The 22,856-nt window shown below is 46.8% G+C and overlaps 1 protein-coding gene across 1 annotated transcript in view; it reads right to left on the reverse strand.

The window, feature by feature from the left end:
- Window positions 1-9,899: 9,899 nt before the first annotated feature.
- Window positions 9,900-22,856, reverse strand: part of LOC149341526 (lachesin-like) — a 36,723-nt gene continuing 23,766 nt past the window's right edge. Inside the window, exons 6-7 of the mRNA XM_089541985.1 lie at window positions 12,612-12,698; window positions 9,900-11,181 (exon numbers count right to left, since the gene is read on the reverse strand). Of these exons, the coding sequence (XP_089398111.1) occupies window positions 11,081-11,181; window positions 12,612-12,698 (188 nt within the window). The 3' untranslated portion in view covers window positions 9,900-11,080. The remainder of the gene's footprint in view (window positions 11,182-12,611; window positions 12,699-22,856) is intronic.

The following is a 22,856-nucleotide window of genomic DNA, read 5'->3' on the forward strand; positions in this document are numbered from 1 at the left end:
TATTGGTCTCTACTCCTTTGCTGTTGCGTTTGTGCATGCCTTTTCAACAAGTATGGCTTGAACTATGCTTGGGCTTTTACAGAGATAGTTGTACAGCCTATGCTCCTCATGAAGTGCTTACCACATGTACTATCCCAGAATTCCGAGCGACTGTTTGGAGGAGGCACACCGCGGAACGAGCCCCGGTCGATGATTGCGCGTTGCAACTCATATTGAGCGCGATAGTACATGGATGGATGTTAGACGCATCCCCTTTGAAAATGGGGAGGGGAAGGGGGAGACAACTGCCACTATGCTCGGTATTATTTTTCTTTGTTTTTCTAACCAATCTGTCAAACTTGTAAAGGTACTTGTACCTGGAAATTTCTTTTTTTTAAGTAGTAATTCTATTTGCTGCTACATTATACAAGTTCTAAAATCTGAACTTGTATCTTGAAGTCATTCTTCTGCTTTTAAGCCACCATTCCTCCAAACGTTTTTTACTAGTGTCTACATCAGGGCCCCGGGGATGATGACTATGCCTGCGTTGACATCTGGTTAGGTAATGTCGCAATCTAGGTGTCTGAACATGAAACTAGAGCACCTCACAGTGGGCACTGCCCGAAATGGCGAAGAAAAACATTTACATTTGCTCCAGGGCACGTGCATTGGGCGCCTACCGCCAATTTGTTTCACTCCATGACTGCTCTATTGAGTATGAGGGATGAGAAATGATCACCAAATGTTCCTGAGTGCCCTTTTGCAATGTGCACACCAAGAATGTGCCGCGACCGCAAACGCTGTTATCATTCCAGATGTTTTTATATATCAAAAATAAAACAAACTTTTTGTGCATTCCGAAAGCTAGTCCAGCCAATGCCAGCGCTGATCCATATGACTCTTTAGACCACTTGGCCATACTTGCGAAACTGTGTAGGTACTTATATACAGAGAATTCCGTTTTTATGGTGCGGGAATTAAAAAAATTCCTGTGAGCAAACTACTGGCCCAATCGAGAGCAAACTTCGCTCACGGGGTAGCATATTATGGTCTACGTTATTTGAGAGGTCGAGCACCAAGAGCACACACACAAAGCGATGGCAATGCCGCTCAATACAAACGTCGGTACTTGCCTGCATTTCCTGAAATTAAGAAGAAACTGCTGTCAACTGCGAGAAAAGCTGTCGCAGACGAGAGCTATACGCGAGCCGAGCAGCTGGTTTGACGCGTTTGCCTCGCCTTCCGGCAGATGGCGTGCCCTGTCAAACCAGCTGTTCGGCTCGCGTATAGCTCTCGTCTGCGACAGCTTTTCTCGCAGTTGACAGCAGTTTCTTCTTAATTTCAGGAAATGCAGGCAAGTATCGACGTTTATTTACATCTCAAATAACGTAGACCATAATATGCTACCCCGTGAGCGAAGTTTGCTCTCGATTAGGCCAGTAGTTTGCTCACAGGAATTTTTTAAATTCCCGCACATAAAAACGCAATTCTCTGTATATGTGAACCACTTCAATGTGCTTGGTGGCAAACCCCTTCGGAAAGCAAGCCGCGAAAGGAGTTCCCTCAGCTTACGCATGGTAGAAGAAAAACTGGCGGGAGCGTCCGGCGATAACCTTGAAGCCTAGTCATGAAGAGTAAAACGAGGAGAGTTGGTTCCACCATGATCACATCATGTGATAGCTGCTGCGCGTGCATGTATGGATGATCGTGACAAAGTGATTGTAGCTCAACCTCCTTGCTGTAGACACCCACGCCATGGCCGTGCAGACGCGCGCACTAAAACATACCAACACCAAAATGTTAGGGACTGACTCTGAGAGCGAGATACGGGAGAGGGACTAGCTTCATGGGCACTTGGTTTGGTTTCATTTCATCGTCATCGTCATCAGCCTGACTATGCCCACTGCAGTACAAAGGCTTCTGCCATGTCTCTCCAGTTAACCCTGTCCTTCCAGTGGCAGTCACCATATCTTCGCAAACTTATTAATCTCATCCGCCCACCTTACTTTCTGCTGCCCCTTGCTATGCTTGCCTTCTCTTGGATTCCACGTTGCCCTTAAGTACCAGTGGTTATCTTGCCTTCGCATTGCATGCATGCCCTGCCCAAGCCCATTTCTTCCTCTTGATTTCGACTTGGATGTCATTAACGTGTGTTTGTTCCCTCATCCACTCTGCCTGCTTGTGGTCTTGTAACGTTACAACTATCATTTTTCTTTCCATAGCTCACTCTGTTGTCCTTATTTTAAGCTGAACCCTTCTCGTTAGCCTCCATGTTTCTGCCCCATAGGTGAGTACAGGTAAGATACTGCTGTTTTATACTTTTCTCTTGAGCGAGATTGGTAAACTGCCATTCATGATTTGAGAGAACCTGCCATATGCGCTCCATCCCATTCTTCTAGTTATTTTCCTCTCATGATCTGGATCAGCGGTCACTAGCTGCCCTAAGTAGACTTATTCCGTTACCACTTCCAGCGCTTCGCTACCAACTGTTAACTGCTGTTGCCTTGCAAGACTGTTGACCATTACTTTGGTTTTCTGCATGTTAATTTTTGGACCAGCCGTTCTCCTCTGCCTGTCTCGTTGATCATGCTTCGCAGTTCATCTTCTGAGTGACTTAGCAAGGCAATGTAGGGGTGTGCGAATATCAAATTTTTCGAATACGAATCGAATACGAATACTTGGTTCCGAATATCGAATCGAATATCGAATAATCAAGGACAGACGCATTTAACCACAACAAAACACTTATTTAAGCTCCCAAGAACATCACAGTTCAACTATCAGTGATGTATTGAGCACAAAAGGTGTGTGTGGCTGCACAAAAAGTATCAAAGTCTCGAACATTGTTTTTAGAAGAGCGGAAATATCAGAGAAGATGGCTAGTACACAGCATTGATCAAGGCTAGCTTGCCATAAGCCAAAAGCGCGTTGCTGGGATGAACATAAAAGGTTGTCGTGAAGGAAAACCGGCTGCTCCACATGGTCAGGCAGAAGTAGATCCCTCTTAGCTGAAACGACTTCTCCAGCCACAGAAAATGCCCTCTCAATTGGCACTGAACTGGCACGTATTGCGAGGTATTTCGTGCACAGCTCTGACTATACCAGCTTCGCAGGTATAGACCAGATTTTTTTACCCTCGCACGCAGGCTGCGGACGCGCGCCTACTCTCGACGCCAGTCGGCTTCTGTCGGCGCGCGCGGCCCGAGGGACTGCGGGTCGCGCCGGCGCCGCGCATAGAACGCATGTTTACGTGTTCGCTTCTGCCGTTTTGTGCTCCATCAGCTAACGTATGAGGGTGTGTGCTGTGCGTCACTACTCACATTTGCCCTCTTCCAGACAGTGCTGCGGTTATCTTGTGCGCAGTTACTCGTTAACGTGACATCCGAGGGTAGTCGACCAGGTAGTGTACGGACTGGAAACCGGCACTTCGAAGCAGATTTCTGCGCTGCCGTGTCGTTTGTTGTCGCCTTTTACGTGCGATATCATCTATGATAATATTATGCATTAGAATGTAGATCTATTGACTTGACTCAGTGGAGTAGTAACTGGATAGGCGAGCTGCAGACTGAAGGTTGTCCCGACGGAGCGCGTGTTTTCGATCACCAGTACGTGTTCAGCATTCTTGCGCTGAGCTTGCTCTTGTTCCCATTCAGAACATTTCATGCACAGGATTGTAAGCACGACCGCTACCGATTTCAGCTGCTTTTTCCGCACACATGTCAGAGGTATCTGGGGGGTAAAGGTTTATCTATAGTATCTTTCTGCTGTTGGTATCTACCTTAGCTTGGTTTGGTTTATTAAGGTTTTACGTTCCAAAGCGACTCAGGCTATGAGGGACGCCGTAGTGAAGGGCTCCGGAAATTTCGACCACCTGGGGTTCTTTAACGTGCACTGACATCGCACAGTACACGCGCCTCTAGAATTTCGCCTCCTTCGAAATTCGGCCGCCGCGGCCGGGATCGAACCCGCGTCTTTTGGGCCAGAGCAGAGAGCCGTAACCACTGAGCCACCGCAGCGGTGCGGTATCTACATTATTCATAGGAAAATATGCGCGATTTCATTACATTTTCCACACTTAGCCAAACGCCTACGCAACGCTCTCACACGCGGCGAGAGCTCCTGAATAAAATAACGCGACTTCGGACCTCAGAATTAGTGAAAGCTGGATTAGCTGCTCATATCTATTCAAGCTTTTATAAATTAAGCGGAAGTACGTTTTTATGCACCAGGTTGCATAAACCATGACAAAATTTGTTTTCTGTTGGCGCTGCGACTCAGTTGAGCTCACAGCGGTAATTTGTTGATAAACTGGCGCGGCGACAAGAAAGCCGTTTGTGGAAGGGGGGGGGGGGGGGGGGGGAGCTTTATGGACGGCAGGAAGGAATAAGAGTGCATGGGAATTGGAACTGCATACTAGCCTCACACCTAATTCTTGATATTGAATAAAAAGTTTCTTTGCGGTGGAGCACCAAGACGGAATTCGATTAAGCACGAGCGCGTTCTAAGCGCCGGCACAATTAACCTGAATGTCAAACTAAATGTCATTAAAACGCGTCAATGTTATCGCCTTGATAACGTAAATGCTTCCTGCAACACAGCCACGCAGCGTAAGTATGCTCGACAATGTTTTTTTAGCGCCCGAAGCGCGGCTATATGCAGGCGCGGCCGCGGAACTGCCGCAGCCCCGCAGTCCCCAACGAAACGCCCGCACCGCGGCGCGCCAGTCGGTGCAAAATGGCCGCGCCCAGGAGAGGCTCAAAAATCTGGTCTATAGCCACAAAGAAGCTCACCAGTGCAGTCAGCTACTGCATGGCCCAACGTTACGCATTGCTCTGGCGCCGCCATGTTCTTATGTCTCTGTCGATAGGACTTGCGGACCGAAATGAACGCCGGTGCACGCAATAGAATATTCGGCTAGATACGAATATTCGCGTCGTGTCGAATATTCGAAACAACACGAATACTTGGGCTTCGAATCGAATACGAATACTAAAAATATAATATTCGAACTATATTCGAAAATTTCGAATATTCGCACACCCCTAAGGCAATGCCATCATCGAATGGTAGATTACTGAGGTATTCTCTATGAACTCTTACCCCGAACTGCTCGTAATCCAGGCCTCGGAACAACTCTTGTGAACAGGCGGTGAATAGCATTGGCGAGATCATGTCTCCCTGCCTGTCACTCCTGCTTTGGTTTATGGGCGTGTAACGTCCCAAAACGACTCGGGCTATGAGGGACGTCGTTCCTAGTGATGGGCTCCGGAAATTTCGGCCGCCTGGGGTTCTTTAACGTGCACTGACGTTGCACAGCACACGGTACTCTAGCGTTTTGCCTTCTTCGAAATGCGACTGCCGCGGCCGGGACCGGACCCGCGTCTATAGAGTGAGCAGCTGACGCTAATTAGCTTGCGAAGGCTGGTAGCATGGCGTCAGACTCCCTCCCGAGTTTGTTTTCCTCCTTGGGAGCGTCCCACGTTTGTCACGTGGTTGTGATGGCAGCCACTACAGAAGGCAAGTCATTTCTCTCCGCCACAAGAAACCGTTATTCAAAATACGGAATACGAAAAAGCAAACCGAAACTCTGTTCGTGACCAGGGACGATGGTTCTCGTGATGCCGCGATGACGCCACAAACTGCCAGAAATGTTCGTACGCGCGTTGAATGTATGAAGTAGAAACTGAAACGATGATTTGTTTCGCAAAGGGACGGGACTGCCTAATTCAGGCTTCAAACTTTTGTTAGTTTAGTACGGAGCGGGTATTAACGTGCCAAGAATACTTGTGACGTCGAAAATGCAGTGTTGCTCGTAAAAATTCAAACTAAGACCACGGAAAACCAAACTTTAGAATTGGTTTGTGCCGGTATGAAAGGTGGCAAGTTTGGCATCCTTGCCAAACTTCATGGATGTAGTCGGAAATGAGAGAAGAACCTACAGCGCAAGTTTCATTAGCATATGGTAACCTATGAAAAGCCCGGGATCTGCTGACAAACGTTCGAGATAAGGCGCCTGCAGCACCTGTGCAACAATCTGGAACATTGTAGAAGCAGTTGCCCGCCGCTAAAATCATTCCAGAGAAAATAACCAAAGCCCGAATAAGACTGAAGGCGTTTCGCGCAAAGGGCCGCTCCGCCGGCGCGCGAGTTTCGAGTCACCCATGAAAGTGCCGAAATTTGTTGCGCCACAGCGCCGAGTGTAACCGCGTTTTCGAAATTCTAAAAAACTAATATGACTGTTACTGATGGCCAGCTACAAATATATTACTTCAGCCTGGTGCCTATCTGTAATAGTTAAAAAAATGTTAAATATTAGAACTTAGTTAACCAGGTGACTAGTTAAAATAAATAACCTTTCTTCTGACGCCCGTCAACACGATATTATTATGCCGCAAAAGCCATCCTATTTGCTCGAAAAGCCTATTTGTAAAAATTAATCGCGGTCTTGCCTGGAACACCTGGCATATACTGCGCGAAAAACAAAAAGTAATTGCATATGTTGTGTTGGTAACCCGATTCCTTACACGATAATGTGTCATTGTTGCACTACTTAGAGAGCAATCACAAGTACTGAGCTTGCAATTCGAACTAGCACTACGTTTTAGTAAATGCTGCCAGAAACTTTTGCGAAATGTAGTTTTTGCATTCGCAACTGTCAAGTGGTCCTTATGTAGTATTTCCTTGTTTGCTACAGAAACCTTAAAGACGAATCTAAAGTATACATTCATTCGATCCAGGCTTGTTGGTCTAATGAGCTCATTGATTTGGAATCATTAGTGCGAACTGAAATTTGTTTAGCTGTTAATATTATGCAACCTTTCCATGCCGCCAAACTGAACTTTCAGGATTCCAGACAGACGTATCACATGTTCAGGTCGAATAACGGAACACATTATAGGCTTCAGTCAACGATTGCTCTGAGGCATGTGGGACAAAGATATTGTTTGTCTTTCTCGGTGTACTTTTATTCTATACAAATGATACCTTCAACGTACTCTTTGGAGGGGTAAAATAAATATTCAAGGTTACGTCGGAACGCTATCAAGGCCAACGATGTTCAGTCAATTAGAGTAGCTTTCAATTCCAGAGGTATTTCGTGAATTTTCTGGCCGAAAGCACTGCCACCCGAAAACGGCATTGCGTTTCTGGGCGGAAGTTTTCTTGGGCGGAAGTTTTCTTGAGGCGGTTCATCACATTTCGGTATGCGCTGTCTGAGAAGTTTTAACAGAAATAGGAACTGCGGTGCTTAGCTTTTCAGCCACACACTACGGCTCATGAACTAAGATAAGCGATGCTGTGTCTCGCACGCAGTTCCACATCGCAACCTTCCCGAGGGGGAACATTCTTCGCAAGCCAGGAGAAGCTGCCAGAAGAAGACAGAAAACAGCTGGAAGGACGCGAGAAAGAAAAGCAAACTACGTTCACCTAGGCGCACAAATGCGCATTCGCGATCTCATTAACGTGGGCTGCCTTTAAGCGTCCATTAAACTCGTGGTGTGAGATGGAATGCGAAGTTGCGGGCTCCGTGCACTTCATCACGCAGTGGTATTTGTGCGCCACGGAAGAACAAATAAAAGTCGAGGAGTTCCGCTGTCGTGGACTGGTAATTGCTTCTTTTTGCTGTGTGTGTGTTGAACTAGTCGTTTTTGGTAGTTTTTGCTCATCTTGACACGCGTCAGCGTATACTGAAGCAAAAACATTCTACTTGCTTGTGTAGCTAGTACAATACGGCGATTGCGGCTTCGAAATATAAAAGTAATTGCACAAACCGGTACGTGCAGCGTCAAATACTCAGAATGCCGGAAATACGGCAGGTTGCATTCGCCCTTAGAAATGCTGCCTTCCAACATCTCAATAATTTTTGTATAAAATACCGATTTTCTACATATTATGTTTCAAACATCCCTAATTATTCTGAAATAGGTTCTGAAAGAAATTATATCCGTACCTCGCTTCACTTGGAAGTTACAGACAGTTGTAGAACTTTTACACGTGTATCTTAAAACCGAAACTAAATTGTTGTCGTCTCTAAAGTCGCCAATTCAAATTTGCTAAAGTAAATATTTCTCCTATTATTTTATTTTTAACTTTTTCTTGTTATCTGCTATACTTACGCTTCGCTAATTACATGTATTACCTGAGAAAGGCCACAAAAGGAATGTGCGAATCTTGAAGACAGTATGTGAAGGCAGTGGTAACGGAAAGATGACAGATGCCATGGTTGGTAGGCTACAGATTGCTACTGCACCGCCATACGAACTAAAGCAGGAGGCCTTTGAAAAAACAATCAAGCCGCACCAACCAGACGCTTTCACCGCACCTCTGCACACGATCATCAAAGGCGCAGCTTGTACCACCTGGTTCAAAGGGCTTAAGTGGATTAAAGATGCATTGGGTTAAGAGAGCTCAGCGCACGAAAGAGCCTTCCAAAACGAGATGATTAACAATGTCAAAGCTCTAGTCAGTGATCCGTGCTCAGGAGAACTCCTGCATAAGTGTTTATACGGTAAAATACGACTTGCAGATAAGTGCTTCATGGGCTTATCATTTAGCAAGCTGCCAACTTGCATCATGTTTTAGGTAACTTCAATATTTGAAGCAGGTATAGTACGGATATCATAAAGAATTAACAAGCTATTAATCAGGAGGGTTTGCATCACCAATTATTACCAGTAGATACAAAGGGCTTAGTGTCCATCAGATATAACTGCCTAAAAGGAGTAAGAAAAAAGAGAAGAGCAGTAACGCAGAAAATATAAGACCTCACTGTGTCTTAGGAGTGCCCCATACAGGAGTATGGTGCATTTCATGCTTCGACATAATTATTTTTATATCTTTGACATTGTTAAAAACCTCATCTTCGTTTTTCTAAAAGCAGCTTTTTGCTCAATATAGTGTTACGCGAGCTGTGATAACTTTTCTGCGAATGTTTTTAATTGAAACCGTGTGTGTCCATTTTTAACATAAGGGGACGTGCAATGAAATAGGGTAAATAAAATTGATGCAAAAGGTTTGAACAGATATATCCCACCGGCGGCATGTGGTTGTTTTTTCTTCTGCTTTTCTAATCAATTAGCTTTAAGCGATGACATATTCAGTAATATTCTAAGTTGATCAACACCACAAAATAAATAAATAAATTAAAAAAATCCCCTGTGTCCCTTGGTTTCTGCGGCTGTTGGCTTCTCTCATAAGCGAGGGCCTCGGTTCTGGCAGCCTTGACGCCATAAGAGGGCTCTCACACAGCTTCCACCCTCGCCGTTCGATGACGTTCTATGTCACCCCTGCGGTAACTAAGGGCGTTCTACATCCGCCGCTTACGAACGTGGGTGGCGCTAGTGAACACTCTCAAGGTTAGGTTATTTGTAAACATAAATACCCCCGAAAGCAGAAAATTTGACAGCCGTCGCCGTAGCTCAGAGGTAGAGCACCGGACGCGTAATTCGGAGGTCGTGGGTTCGGATCCCACCGGCGGCATGTGGTTGTTTCTTCTGCTGCTTTTCTAATCAATTAGCTTTAAGCGATGACATATTCAGTAATATTCTAAATTGATCAACACCACAAAATAAGTTAATAAATAAAAAAAAATCCCCTGTGTCCCTTGGTTTCTGTGGCTGTTGGCTTCTCCCATATAGAAACTAGGTTATTTTTGCTCAGTTTGTTAAATTTTTGAAGATTAAATCTCTAATAATAATTACAATGCATTTATCTTAATTTGTTACGTAGGGCACACTTATAGCTTTATAAATGCCACAGATTTCTTTTCATTTAGACATTTCAGTGGTTTCTTATCACTGCTTGTGCGACCAGCAGTTTTATCGCATTTCTTCACAATAACAACTGTAAAAATAAATTGCACCGTTGTTTATATATTAGATTATGCGATAAGGTAAACAAAACGTGCACTTTCAGATAAAATTATGTTTATAATCCAAACTGTTGGTTTATAAATTTTTCATTTTATTTGGGGCCTCCCGTCTCAGGCACACCTGCAGACGCACAGACCCAAGTTGGTTTGACGTGCGCGTCGGTATTGAAATGGGCAGGTGAACTCAAGGACAGAAGTGCGTGAAACTTCTTCGAGGCACTCAGCAAAAGTGTCGTTTTGCTGTAAGTAAGTCGCTTTCATTTCATGCGAGCTTGAGTTTAACACACATGCTTCTGTAAATTTAGCTTCACAAGCGTCTTATGTAACCCTTCACCCTGTAAATCGTGCTCTGTCGCAAGCAACTGCAGCTTGCGGAGAAGCCAACAAGACTTGCAGGTGGAAAGAGGCGTATGCGGTCATCCACAATCATCGTTTCCACTGATCTGTTGATAACTTTCGGTAATATAAATGATGTTTTACTCTAATTGATGCGGAAGGGCTCATCAGATATTAAAAAGGCTGACAAGACGCTAGAACTGTGATCTTTGTTGCGGAGGGTATCGTAATGACGACTACAAAGATATTTCAGCTTTTGAGAGATCGTAGTGTTTTTTTTTTCTTCTTGCTGATAAAGGCCAAACGTTTTTGAGAGAATGGATGCCACGCGCTCTGCCACTCTGTTTAATTTTGGTGCACATTGAAAAAAAAAACGAGCCCCTTCCCCCTGGGCGCACACGCACGCACGCACGCACGCACGCACGCACGCACGCACGCACGCACGCACGCACGCACCCATAATTGTAAAACGAACTGCGTATTGCGCAGAAGTGGCTGGGAGCAAGCTGGCCATTGGCAGATATCTTTTCTCGAAAAAAAAAAGGAGAGAAGGGCCCGGTAAGGAGCATAGGCTGAGAAGCATCTTCGAGGGAAACACCGCCTCCAGTGAACTTCTGGCTTGAAGTTTACCTCGGGAAGATGTCCCAAGTTGATCGTATCACAATTACGCACACACGAAGGGAACAGACGGATGACACACATCGGCTGTAAAAAGTCATTGGCATGTCTGGAGAGGAACCCGGTCCAAGGCTCATTTGCGGACTGTATCACACACATACAACCACACGAAAAATCTTCCGAGTGCCCTGGCAATGGCTTCACGCGAACTCAAGAAAGCTAAACGTGGTAGCGGAACACATGCGACGAAGCTTCTTTCAAGGACGACTTTGTCGGCGGTCACGAGACTGCGGTTGCCAGCAGCGATAAGGCACTCACGAGCAGCCTGGCGGGAAACGTTGAACTTGTGATGCTCGGGCACACGCCGCAGTTTCCAATAGCTGCAAAAGAACGAAAAACAGATTTTAAATCAGAAGGAGAAAAACCGAGATAACGTAAAGATATAGCGAGCAGCGAAACGCTAGAGTGCTATCAATACGGTGTGCGACACAGTTGCTTGGGCAAGAAAGGCGGGAAGCAGGCCGGGACTCATTTAGCCACCAACAAAGCACGATCGTAGCGCAGAACACAGTCCATAAATAAACCCTGTACGGTACGCAGGTGGGCTAGTGAAAAATTTTGGCTCATAACGGCCAGGAGCATGAGTGGTTCTTCTGTACGTTATGAAGTTTTTACGCTGCGATGGGTGTGACGTCACAATAGATGAAAACCGAAGCCATTTTCGTCTTTCGGTACTAGCCACATAATCATACCACGCACCAATCGTGTGTACACCTCTTCTTGAAAAATCCTGTTCCATTAGATAGAGCATGAAATGAAAATGCCTCTGTTAACTCTTCTACCTCGCAGACAGCGCCAGTAACACCAGTCAGAAAGAAACAAAAAATCACAGGACGTTTCCACCTCCAGGGCGAATATCAGCGAGAGCAGACTGAACAACTATACCACAATGGGCTCTCCCTTCGTTTCTCCTTCGGCTTTTGCCTGCCTATGACGCCTCCGCTTCGGCAGCACGTGTTGCTGTATCTTTGTGCATGCGTCGTTGCGCCTGGGTTGCCGCGGAACACACTTTAGGGTGCCGCCGCTGGCTCTGTCTTGCCTCTGCTCTGACTGCGAGTACTGCTGGGTCTTCGCGTGTGGTTTTGCCTTGACATCTGCGGCGCGTACACTTGCATCTTGTCTTCGCACTCTCTTCCGGCCTCGGCTGCGTAAAGAGCTTATTTTTCGCGGACTCTACGCTCCCGTTCGCGATCTTGGGCCAGCCGCGAAGCTTGTGCTTTTGATGGGGCCGGTTTCTGTATGGAGACTGAAGCAGCCATTGCAGCGTTTTAATAGTAAAGCAGTTTATTTTAGCGCGCCATGTCATCACACCGAACGATACGCTCAGCAGCGGCGAAGATAAAGATGGAAAGGCTCGCACTCCTACGCATCTGGCGCCGAGCAGTGGCCACCGCTTCCTGCTTTCTTATCCTGCCCCCATTCCCACTGCACGTGTTCCTCCTAGTTCTTCTTCGCTTGTTACGCCACCGAGTTGCACTAAGATCTAGGAGAGCGCAGAACTAACAGCTTTAACAGAGAGAAAACAGTGACGAACATTGTATAGTTCGGGACTGCTCTTGAAGGAGTAAAAATAATAAGCCGCCTTTTGCACAGCTTATGCGCGACAGAATTAAACCAGTAGTAAATGTAAATGAATATGTCCAAGGGAGTGCAATTGCAGTTTTGGCACACCCGCAGGTGAAAAATAAACGAAAAAGGAAGAAGCTACGGAAGCAAAAAGTTACATGACCAAGTGAATCGCGAAACCCACCTTTGAGGTTCACCACAGCGGGCGTTAGTGGAGGCCAAGAACCAGTCTGGTTGCTGTACAGATCATGCCACCAGTCAGGTGGAGAACCTGTAAAGTATCAGTGACAAGATAAAGCAACAAACGCGACTTGAGGCACACTGGCGATAGTGACCCTGCAGGTGGTGCGAGCTTCATGACAATGATATTCATAATCGGTCGTTTGAGTTTACCTCGGGCTAAAGGTTTGGTTTGGTTTATGGGGTTTAATGTCCCAAAGCGACTAAGGCTATGAGAGACGCCGTAGTGGAGGGCTCCGGAAATTTCCACCACCTGGGGTTCTTACATCGCACAGTACACGGGCCTCTAGAATTTCTCCTCCAAAGAAATTCCAGCCGCCGCGGCCGGGATCGAACCCGCGTCTTTCGGGTCAACAGCCGAGCACCATAACCACTGAGCCACCACGGCGGCACCTCGGGCTAAAGGTCTCTCCATGTGGTTTCAAATAACCCCTTTCTGAAACTAGCCCAACACCTCCTCTATCATCGATGCCTGCCAGATTGCCTTCCCTGTGGGAACAGCGTGAACGCCTCGTTCACCAGTCATCCGCGACGCGGCTAGCTCAGATGGGAGCTAGTTACGTAATAAAATATACTATAATGTATCACAAGACGGCATCCTAGGCCATTATTATTCTATAATACGTCGTTCAATTCGTAATGCGACACGTATTCGTGCGTCAGCACTAGATGCCTCGCTAGCGAAAAATCCGTCCTGTCTGCGCATGAAGAAGAAGAAGAAGACGATGAAGAAGAAGAAGGAGGAGGAAAAGGAGAAAAGAGAGGAGGAAGCGAAGGATGAAGTTTTTATATACGCAAACGATATAGCTTTTTTCTCCTCAGAAAAGAATATTCATGCTCTTCACCAGTCTTTGCAGGCATACCTGACTGCTCTTGAAGATTGGTTGGACCAAATTAATTTATCACTTAATGTCAGCAAGTGTGGCGTGCTGGTATTTCCTCCAAACACCCCTTTGTACATCTCGCTAGCCTACCGTTCCACCCCAATTCCGCAGGTGGAGTCGGTTAAATACCTAGGTGTTACTGACGACCCTAGCTTGGACTGGCGCCAGCATATTAAGAATAATGTTATTAAAGGCGAACGTGCTCTAGGCCGGCTGACACGGGTAGGCAATAAAAAGTTTGGCATGCGTCGCGACACCTTACTGTTTCTCTATAAGGCTATATGAGACCAATTCTGTAATTCGGTTGCGTTTTGTTCTCTGGTAGTGCAAACTACAAGCTGCAGCCCTTAGCCTTACTGGAAAGACGTGCCCCACGGATATGCCTAGGGCTCCAAAAATCAGCTTCAAATGCTCTCCTTTATCTGGAAGCCCGTATTCCCGATCTATATTCCCGCTTCCAACTACTCACGGTGCGTACTTTCCTCAGGTGCTTTGACCCGGCCCCCGGTGTTAATACTCCCATTTTTCTATCCCACCGACACCTGTTTTTCTCTACTCATTGGCCACGTTATCAGCTTCCGCAAGTTAGGTTCACGTAGAACCTGTTGGCCCCACTTCAGGTCGATCTGACCTCCTTGAAACGAGTTGCTGACACGCAGGCTGATCCCGTCTTCTATTACGACCATATCTTTCCGTCCCATGCAAAACACATGCCTGCAAATATCCTAAATGGTCTTCTTGCTGAACACTTACAGCATTTTCGTCATCATGCTGTTCTCTCCACTGATGCTTCCGGTAGCTGTGAGAAGGCGGCGATTGGTATATATTCACAGGATCTGGCTTTCAGCTACTCCGTTCGTATCCCTGATTACACTCCTGTATTCTTTGCAGAGTTTCTGGCTCTTGGTTTGGCTCTTCTTAAAATTCCGAGGCATGTAGCACGGGTACTTATCCTTGCAGACTGCCTTTCAGTTTTAGTCTCTCTCCAAACTTCCGGCACCTCTCTATTGATGCGTTCCCTTAGGTTTTTTGTTCCGCGCACAGTAAGGGAGGTCCGCTTTGTCTGGGTACCTGGTCATTCGGGTATCTATTTCAACGGGGTGGCTGATTTATTGGCAAGGTCAGCTCTCGCTGCCCTTGTAATCTATCCCGTACCTCACCTCATTCTGTTGGAGACCTCGCGTTTCCAGCGGTTCCAACATATATCAGCCAGCTTGGGTGATCCGTTGCTGAATACCGTGGATTTTCAACATTTAAAGTTTCCATGGAATGTCCGATCATGTAAGTCAAGGCTTTGTGAAGTGTCCATGACGCTTTTGCGATGCAGAATCCCCCACCTCAACTTGTACTTATGCAGATTCGGGTTCGCTACGACAAACCTTTGTAACACATGCGGAGAAGTTGAAACAATTGACCATTTTCTCCTCTCCTGCCGGCGGTTCGCATTTCAGAGAAAACAGTATTTCGAGGTCCCTCTTTCGAGGTTAGGACTCCCTTTGTCTCTACCAGTTCTGCTTTCGTTTGGTGCGAGCGCCGCGGGGTTCTCGTTAAGCACTATTTGCGGCTACCTTCATGATTACATCATTGCAACTGGTCGCTTACCTTGTTAACTCCATACAAAATTTCAGCGCATGTCCAAAAAGCGTATTTTATTTTATTCCTGGCATATCTAATTTGTTTATTTACTGAAAAATTTTAACAATTCCTATATATTTTCTCATTTCAATTATTCTAATATTCTAATTAGCTTTGTTTTTTTTCCCCGCACACATACCTCCTTGGCATTAACCACCGTACCTTGGCCAATCCCCCCCGCGTGGGTATGTGCCATTTTCATGTGGAGAAGAAGAAGAAGAAGAAGGATGAAGTCGCCAGGGGAACATGCAGAGCAGCAAACGGAAAATCATGGAAGAAGCCGGTCCTACGACAGATTCCGACGCCAAAGGACGTGCACGGCGAGCTGAACAGCAACGTAAAAGAAGAGAGCGCCAACGTGAGACAACCGATCCAGTGGATATACCGTGGACTCCTGGACCAGTACGGGGCCACCCTGGAAGATTTTTTTTTGTGTAATAAAGTTGTTTCCATCCACAGCGAGGCGGAAAGCCAAAGTAGAGAGCCGATTACATCACACCTTGCTAAACGAGATGCGGAAACAGATAAAGAGTGAAAAAGAGGAAACGGATGACGAAGTTGCCTTAGGAACGTGCAGTAGAGAGACTGTATAGAAGTTTATTGAACCCTTGATCAAAAAAAAAAAAATTATGGCTGAGGCATAGCTAAGGTTAAGCCTAGTCAGATGCGAAGCATATTGGTGGCTAGGCTTGGTAATACACGGCTTCCCTTGGTTGCATACTTGGTCATTTTAATACAACCACTAGAAGCCTTCGTCGTGGAGGAAGACAACGGCATGGCTACAGCGGAACGCCGACTAACCCCGAGACGCGCGTTGGGTGAGCGCCTGGATTGCCACGGAAGCCGCGTCTGCCTGCCCGGTGGAGCGAGCGTTTCACCTACACCGAGTGTGAACGCGCGTTCGAAATGCGCGGGAATGCCGCTCGAGGACATTCCGGCGTCTGTGCGATGGCATCGTCACGACGACGTCACGGTGTCACGTGGCGTGACGGCTAGGGGTCCCACGGCGACGGCGCGAGGTGGAGGCCGCCTCTCTCATCCGATGTCACGTGGTGTGTCGTCACGGCGTCACGTGATGTGACGTCACGGTGTCACGTGGTGTGACGTCACGGTGTCACGTGGTGTGACGTCACGGTGTCACGTGGTGTGACGTCACGGTTCTACGTGGGGTGACGTCTAGGGGTCCCACGCCGACGGCGTGAGTGGTAGCTCTAGCAATATGCTTCACATAAAAGGGACATCCGTCCCTCTACAAAAACAAAGATACTTTACGGCGACTGATGTCGCCCGGTGCACACACACACGCAGGAACCTAAGCGTGCAGTAGAGGATTCAGAGACCACCGAACAGAGGTACTGGCGACTCGAATCGCAACGAGCAGCTCGGGCGGCTTATCATAAAAGGAAAGCCGGTGAACGACTGCGAGAAAATTTGGGTGCAACTCGAAATTCCAAGCTGATAAAAAAGTTAAACAAAGATAAAGAAAGCTAAACGAGGGCAAAAGTGCTAGCGCACCTAATTATAATTTAAGCGAACCAGGTAAATCAGGATGATTTTTAGAGCGCAGCTCTTTGGCGCCCGTTTCTGTGTTTCGCGGCGTCGCCGTTGCCGTTGTCCGTTGTAACCAGCAGTGGACACCTTAGTCGCGCTTTAAGCCGCGAAACCAGTGGAGCGAGAGTTTGGAAAGCAAAGGAAAGACGCATGACTGCCCTCTTGGAACAGTGGACACCTCAATCGGGCTTTAAGCTACGTGGCGGCAGTAACAGATCTGCGCTGCATGCGTTGGCATTGACAACGTTGTGCCATTTTAAGAAAAAAAGTGCGCATAACTGGCTCCCTGAGTCAGTGGACACCTGAGTCGCACTTATAGGTACGTGGGGGCGATGAGAGAGAGATGTAGGCTGCAGGCATTGACAACGTTGTGCCAGAAACGCGGCGCTGAAGCCATATGCCGTCGGCGTTCATTGGCGTTGGCGTTAACGTTTTACATTCCGATCATTTTAATTAAAGGAAGTGCACATAACTGGCTTCGCAGGTCAGCGGACGCCTGAATCGCGCTTATAGGTACGTGGGGCGATGAAAGGGAGATGTGGGCTGCATGCGTTAGCGCTGACAACGGTGAGCGAACTCTCGTGATAAACCATTAACTGCCACTTACCAGTGTGGCAGGGTGGGTGAGGAATTTATTGTACATGTAAAAACAAACAGTAATCTCTTATCACTTATGCGGGAGAACATCCCGTTCCTCTCGCTCGTAACGGCTCCCACAGCTGTGAAAACCTCGCGAAATACTTGCATAGACCTCGTCTTTGAGAACCAGGCATTGGGGCAGCAAGTCGAGCATATATCCATCTATTTATCCGACCGCAAAGCCTCCTTCATGACAATCAAGAACTGTTAGTGGAGTGTTTCTTGAAGAAGGAATATGTGTGAAAAATAACTTGTCTGTAATTGTACATACATGTCTTGCTCGAATTCTTTGCCTAAATTTATCAAACAGCTGAAAAAGATAAGGTAAATTGTTTTTTTTTTGAGGAAAGGAAATGGCGCAGTATCTGTCTCTCATATATCTCGGTGGACACCTGAACCGCGCCGTAAGGGAAGGGAGGAAGGTGGGAGTGAAAGAAGAAATAGAGAAAGATGTGCCGTAGTGGAGGGCTCCGGAAATTTCGACCACCTGGGGTTCTTTAACGTGCACTGACATCGCACAGTACACGGGCCTCTAGAATTTCTCCTCCAAAGAAATTCAACCGCCAGCGGGAGAACATTCCGTTCCTATCACTCGTAACGCTTCCCCCGGCTGTGACCACCTCGCGAAATACTTGCATAGACCTCGTCTTTGAGAACCAGGCATTGGGGCAGCAAGTCGAGCATATATCCATCTATTTATCCGACCGCAAAGCCTCCTTCATGACAATCAAGAACTGTTAGTGGAGTGTTTCTTGAAGAAGGAATATGTGTGAAAAATAACTTGTCTGTAATTGTACATACATGTCTTGCTCGAATTCTTTGCCTAAATTTATCAAACAGCTGAAAAAGATAAGGTAAATTGTTTTTTTTTTGAGGAAAGGAAATGGCGCAGTATCTGTCTCTCATATATCTCGGTGGACACCTGAACCGCGCCGTAAGGGAAGGGAGGAAGGTGGGAGTGAAAGAAGAAATAGAGAAAGATGTGCCGTAGTGGAGGGCTCCGGAAATTTCGACCACCTGGGGTTCTTTAACGTGCACTGACATCGCACAGTACACGGGCCTCTAGAATTTCTCCTCCAAAGAAATTCAACCGCCAGCGGGAGAACATTCCGTTCCTATCACTCGTAACGCTTCCCCCGGCTGTGACCACCTCGCGAAATACTTGCATAGACCTCGTCTTTGAGAACCAGGCATTGGGGCAGCAAGTCGAGCATATATCCATCTATTTATCCGACCGCAAAGCCTCCTTCATGACAATCAAGAACTGTTAGTGGAGTGTTTCTTGAAGAAGGAATATGTGTGAAAAATAACTTGTCTGTAATTGTACATACATGTCTTGCTCGAATTCTTTGCCTAAATTTATCAAACAGCTGAAAAAGATAAGGTAAATTGTTTTTTTTTTGAGGAAAGGAAATGGCGCAGTATCTGTCTCTCATATATCTCGGTGGACACCTGAACCGCGCCGTAAGGGAAGGGAGGAAGGTGGGAGTGAAAGAAGAAATAGAGAAAGATGTGCCGTAGTGGAGGGCTCCGGAAATTTCGACCACCTGGGGTTCTTTAACGTGCACTGACATCGCACAGTACACGGGCCTCTAGAATTTCTCCTCCAAAGAAATTCAACCGCCAGCGGGAGAACATTCCGTTCCTATCACTCGTAACGCTTCCCCCGGCTGTGACCACCTCGCGAAATACTTGCATAGACCTCGTCTTTGAGAACCAGGCATTGGGGCAGCAAGTCGAGCATATATCCATCTATTTATCCGACCGCAAAGCCTCCTTCATGACAATCAAGAACTGTTAGTGGAGTGTTTCTTGAAGAAGGAATATGTGTGAAAAATAACTTGTCTGTAATTGTACATACATGTCTTGCTCGAATTCTTTGCCTAAATTTATCAAACAGCTGAAAAAGATAAGGTAAATTGTTTTTTTTTTGAGGAAAGGAAATGGCGCAGTATCTGTCTCTCATATATCTCGGTGGACACCTGAACCGCGCCGTAAGGGAAGGGAGGAAGGTGGGAGTGAAAGAAGAAATAGAGAAAGATGTGCCGTAGTGGAGGGCTCCGGAAATTTCGACCACCTGGGGTTCTTTAACGTGCACTGACATCGCACAGTCCTCGGCTGTCTAGAATTTCTCCTCCAATGAAATTCAACCGCCAGCGGGAGAACATTCCGTTCCTATCACTCGTAACGCTTCCCCCGGCTGTGACCACCTCGCGAAATACTTGCATAGACCTCGTCTTTGAGAACAAGGTGCAGCAAGTCGAGCTTATATCTGTTTCTCCGACCACAAAGCTTCCTTTATGACAATCAAGAACTGTTAGTGGAGTGTTTCTTTTGTCTGTAATTGCACATACGTGTCTTGCTCGAATCCTTTGCCTCAATCTATCCAAAGCTGAAACAGCTGATGGGCTGCGCTCAAATTTTACATTAGGAAGTAGCGTAATCGTCGGTAATTTTTGTTTCTCCAGCACTCCTTAATAAAAACTTCAGAATTTTGGTACGAGACATCATTGAACCTTGCCGCGTCACCTCGGTACTCATAATCATAATTTCCGATAGATAGAAGCACTGTAACAAGCTTTCAAAATGGTGTGTGGAACCGACGCGGTTTTAAAAATATGCTTTAATTTTTTTGAGGTAAGTAAATGGTGCAGTAATTGCCTCACGTCTCAGTGAACACCCCAACCGTGCTATGAGGGAAGAGAAAAAGGTGGGAGTGAAAGGTAAGAAAAAAATTGCCGACGATTACTTTACTTCCTAATGCGAAATTTGAGCTCAGCTTATCAGCTGTTTCAGGTTTTCGATAGATTGAGGGAAAGAATTCGAGCAAGACATGCATGTACAATTACAGACAAGTTGTTATTTTTCACACATATTCCTTCTTCAAGAAACACTCCACTAACAGTTCTTGATCGTCATGAATGAAGCTATGTAGTCGGAGAAATAGATGGATATATGCTCGACTTGCTGCACCAATGCTTGGTCCTCAAAGACGAGGTTTATGCAAGTATTTCGCGAGGTTGTCACAGCCGTTGTCGGCGTTACGAGCGAGAGGAACGAGATGTTCTCCCGCATAAGTGGTAAGAAATTCCTATTTGTCTTTATATCTACGTTTAAGTCCCCACCCACCCTGCCATCCTGGAAGGTGGCAGTTAAAGGTGCACTGAAGAGGAATCTGAACTCGTCTTTTTGCCGCAGGAACTCGATCTACACATTCCGAGCATTCTTAGAAACGTCGAATTATTGCCCTGTGCGGCTGATTTCCCTAATTTAAATCAGATTAACGTCGTGCTCCCGCCTTTTTTTCTTAATTCGCCGCAGACTGTGGGAAGAGTCGACCAAAGCGTGGAGTGGGCAGTCGTGTGGCGGCTTTTATTTCCCTTTTATTTTGTTTTTTTTAAGGTTTTCGTGAATAAATAGATCTAGCCAGAGTCTACATAGTTGCAAATTAGGCCCACGGAAATAAAAATACGTGTGGACTCTTTGCTTTCGCCGATCGCTACGTATCACTCTGCCGATGACAGAGCGCCAAGACGCCATGGGACTGGCTGAAAGGTTGAATGACTCCTCCCACCATCTGCGGGGAATTCAAAGAAAAAGGCGGGAGCCGGTATGTTTAATCGGATTTATATGAGGGAAATCGGCCGCACAGGGCAATAATTAGAAGTTTCTAAGAACGCTCGGGACGTGTAGATCTAGTTCCAGCGGTAAAAATGCGAGTTCAGATTCCTCTTCAGTGCACCCTTAATGGCTGGTCGCGAGAGTTCGTTCACCGTTGTCAGCGCTAACGTATGCAGGCCACGTCTCTCTCTCATCATCCCACGTACCTGTAAGCGTGATTAAGGCGTCCACTGACCCAGGGAGCCTTATGCACACTTCCTTTCCTTTAAATGATCGGTGTGTAAAAGCTGTCAACGCCAACGCCAATGAGCACAATGAACGCCGACGGCCTATGGCTTCAGCGCCGCGTTTCTTTCTTCTTTCACTCCCACCTTCCTCCTTTTCCTTACGGCACGGTTCAGGTGTCCGCCGAGATATGTGAGACAGATACTGCTCCATTTCCTTTCCTCAGAAACCAATTTACCAAAAATTTTACCTGGCACAACGTTGTCAATGCCAACGCATGCAGCGCACATCTGTAACTATCACCACGCAGCTTAAAGCACGATTGAGGTGTCCACTGTTCTAAGAGGGCAGTTATGCGCCTTCCCTCTGCTTTCCAAGCTTCCGCTTCATTGGTTTCGCAGCTGAAAGCGTGACAAAGGTGCCCACTGCTGCTTACGAGGGACAACGGCGACGCCGCGAAACGCAAAAACTGGCGTTAAAGAGCTGCTCTCTAAAAAGGTGCCGTAGTGGAGGGCTCCGGAATAATTTTAACCACCTGAGAATCTTTAACGTGCACTGACATAACATAGCACACGGGCTCCTGCTGCATTTAGCCTCCATTGAAACGCGGTCACCTCAGTTGGGCTCGAGCCCGGGTACTCCGGCTTAGTAGCCGAGAGCCTAACCACTGAACCCCATCGGCGGATGCAACGTTACATTCCAAACAGAGAGATGTGATTGAATTCCTTTGGGCGAAAAACGAGGCATCACAAATATTCAGAGGCGCTTACAGAATGCCTGCGGAGACCTGGAAGTGGATAAAAGCACGGCGTCCTTTGGAGAAGCGTCGGTCTTTATCAGAACAAGGACAGGGAAATCTTCTGACCACCCGCGCACCGGCCTGCCGCACACAGCTGTGACGCCTGCAACATTGGATCGTGCGGACACTCTTCTTCGAAGTGATCGACGAATCACAAACAGACAATGGCTGGACAACTTGACATCTCTTTTGGTAGTGCCTACATAATTGTCCAAGAGTCATAGTATTCAGGTGTGTGCCCACTGGGTTCCTTGTAGCCTAACAGAGGTTCACAAATAACACAGAAGAAAATCTGTGCTGAATTGCTTGCTCGTTATGATGAGGCTGATAGGGACAGTTTCTGGTAACAAATTGTCACAGGCGATGAAATATGGGTTCGTCACTTTCGAGCCTGAAACAAAATGGCAATCCATGGAGTGACACCACCCAGCGTCTCCTCGCAAAAAGAAGTTCAAAACTGCGCCCTCCGCCGGCAAAGTCATGGCCACTGTCTTATGTACGATCATAGGAATCTCTAAAATTACTATGATCGACGTACTTTCTCATGGTGAAGCGATCAACACCAAAGTCTACTATAAGACTCTTCAGGAACTGCAAAAGAAATGGCGGGGGCTTAGCTTTGGTTAAGCCTGGTAGGTTGCGAAAGCAGGTGCTTTATACTGCATATGCAGCGCCTCTAGTGGGAAGAGCGCGGCGCGCCCTGCCAAGCAGCCGCCGTTACCCGACGAGCCGAGTTGGTAGCCCGTCTCTCGCTCCTGGTATGACGTCACGCCATAACGTCACTAGCGCCTCTAGCGGGAGGAGCGCGGTGCGCCGTGCCAAGCGGCCGCCGTTA

This window comes from Amblyomma mixtum, chromosome 5 (assembly GCF_055824585.1).
Source record: "Amblyomma mixtum isolate Tamu chromosome 5, ASM5582458v1, whole genome shotgun sequence".
In the NCBI taxonomy this organism is placed as follows: Eukaryota; Metazoa; Arthropoda; class Arachnida; order Ixodida; family Ixodidae; genus Amblyomma; species Amblyomma mixtum.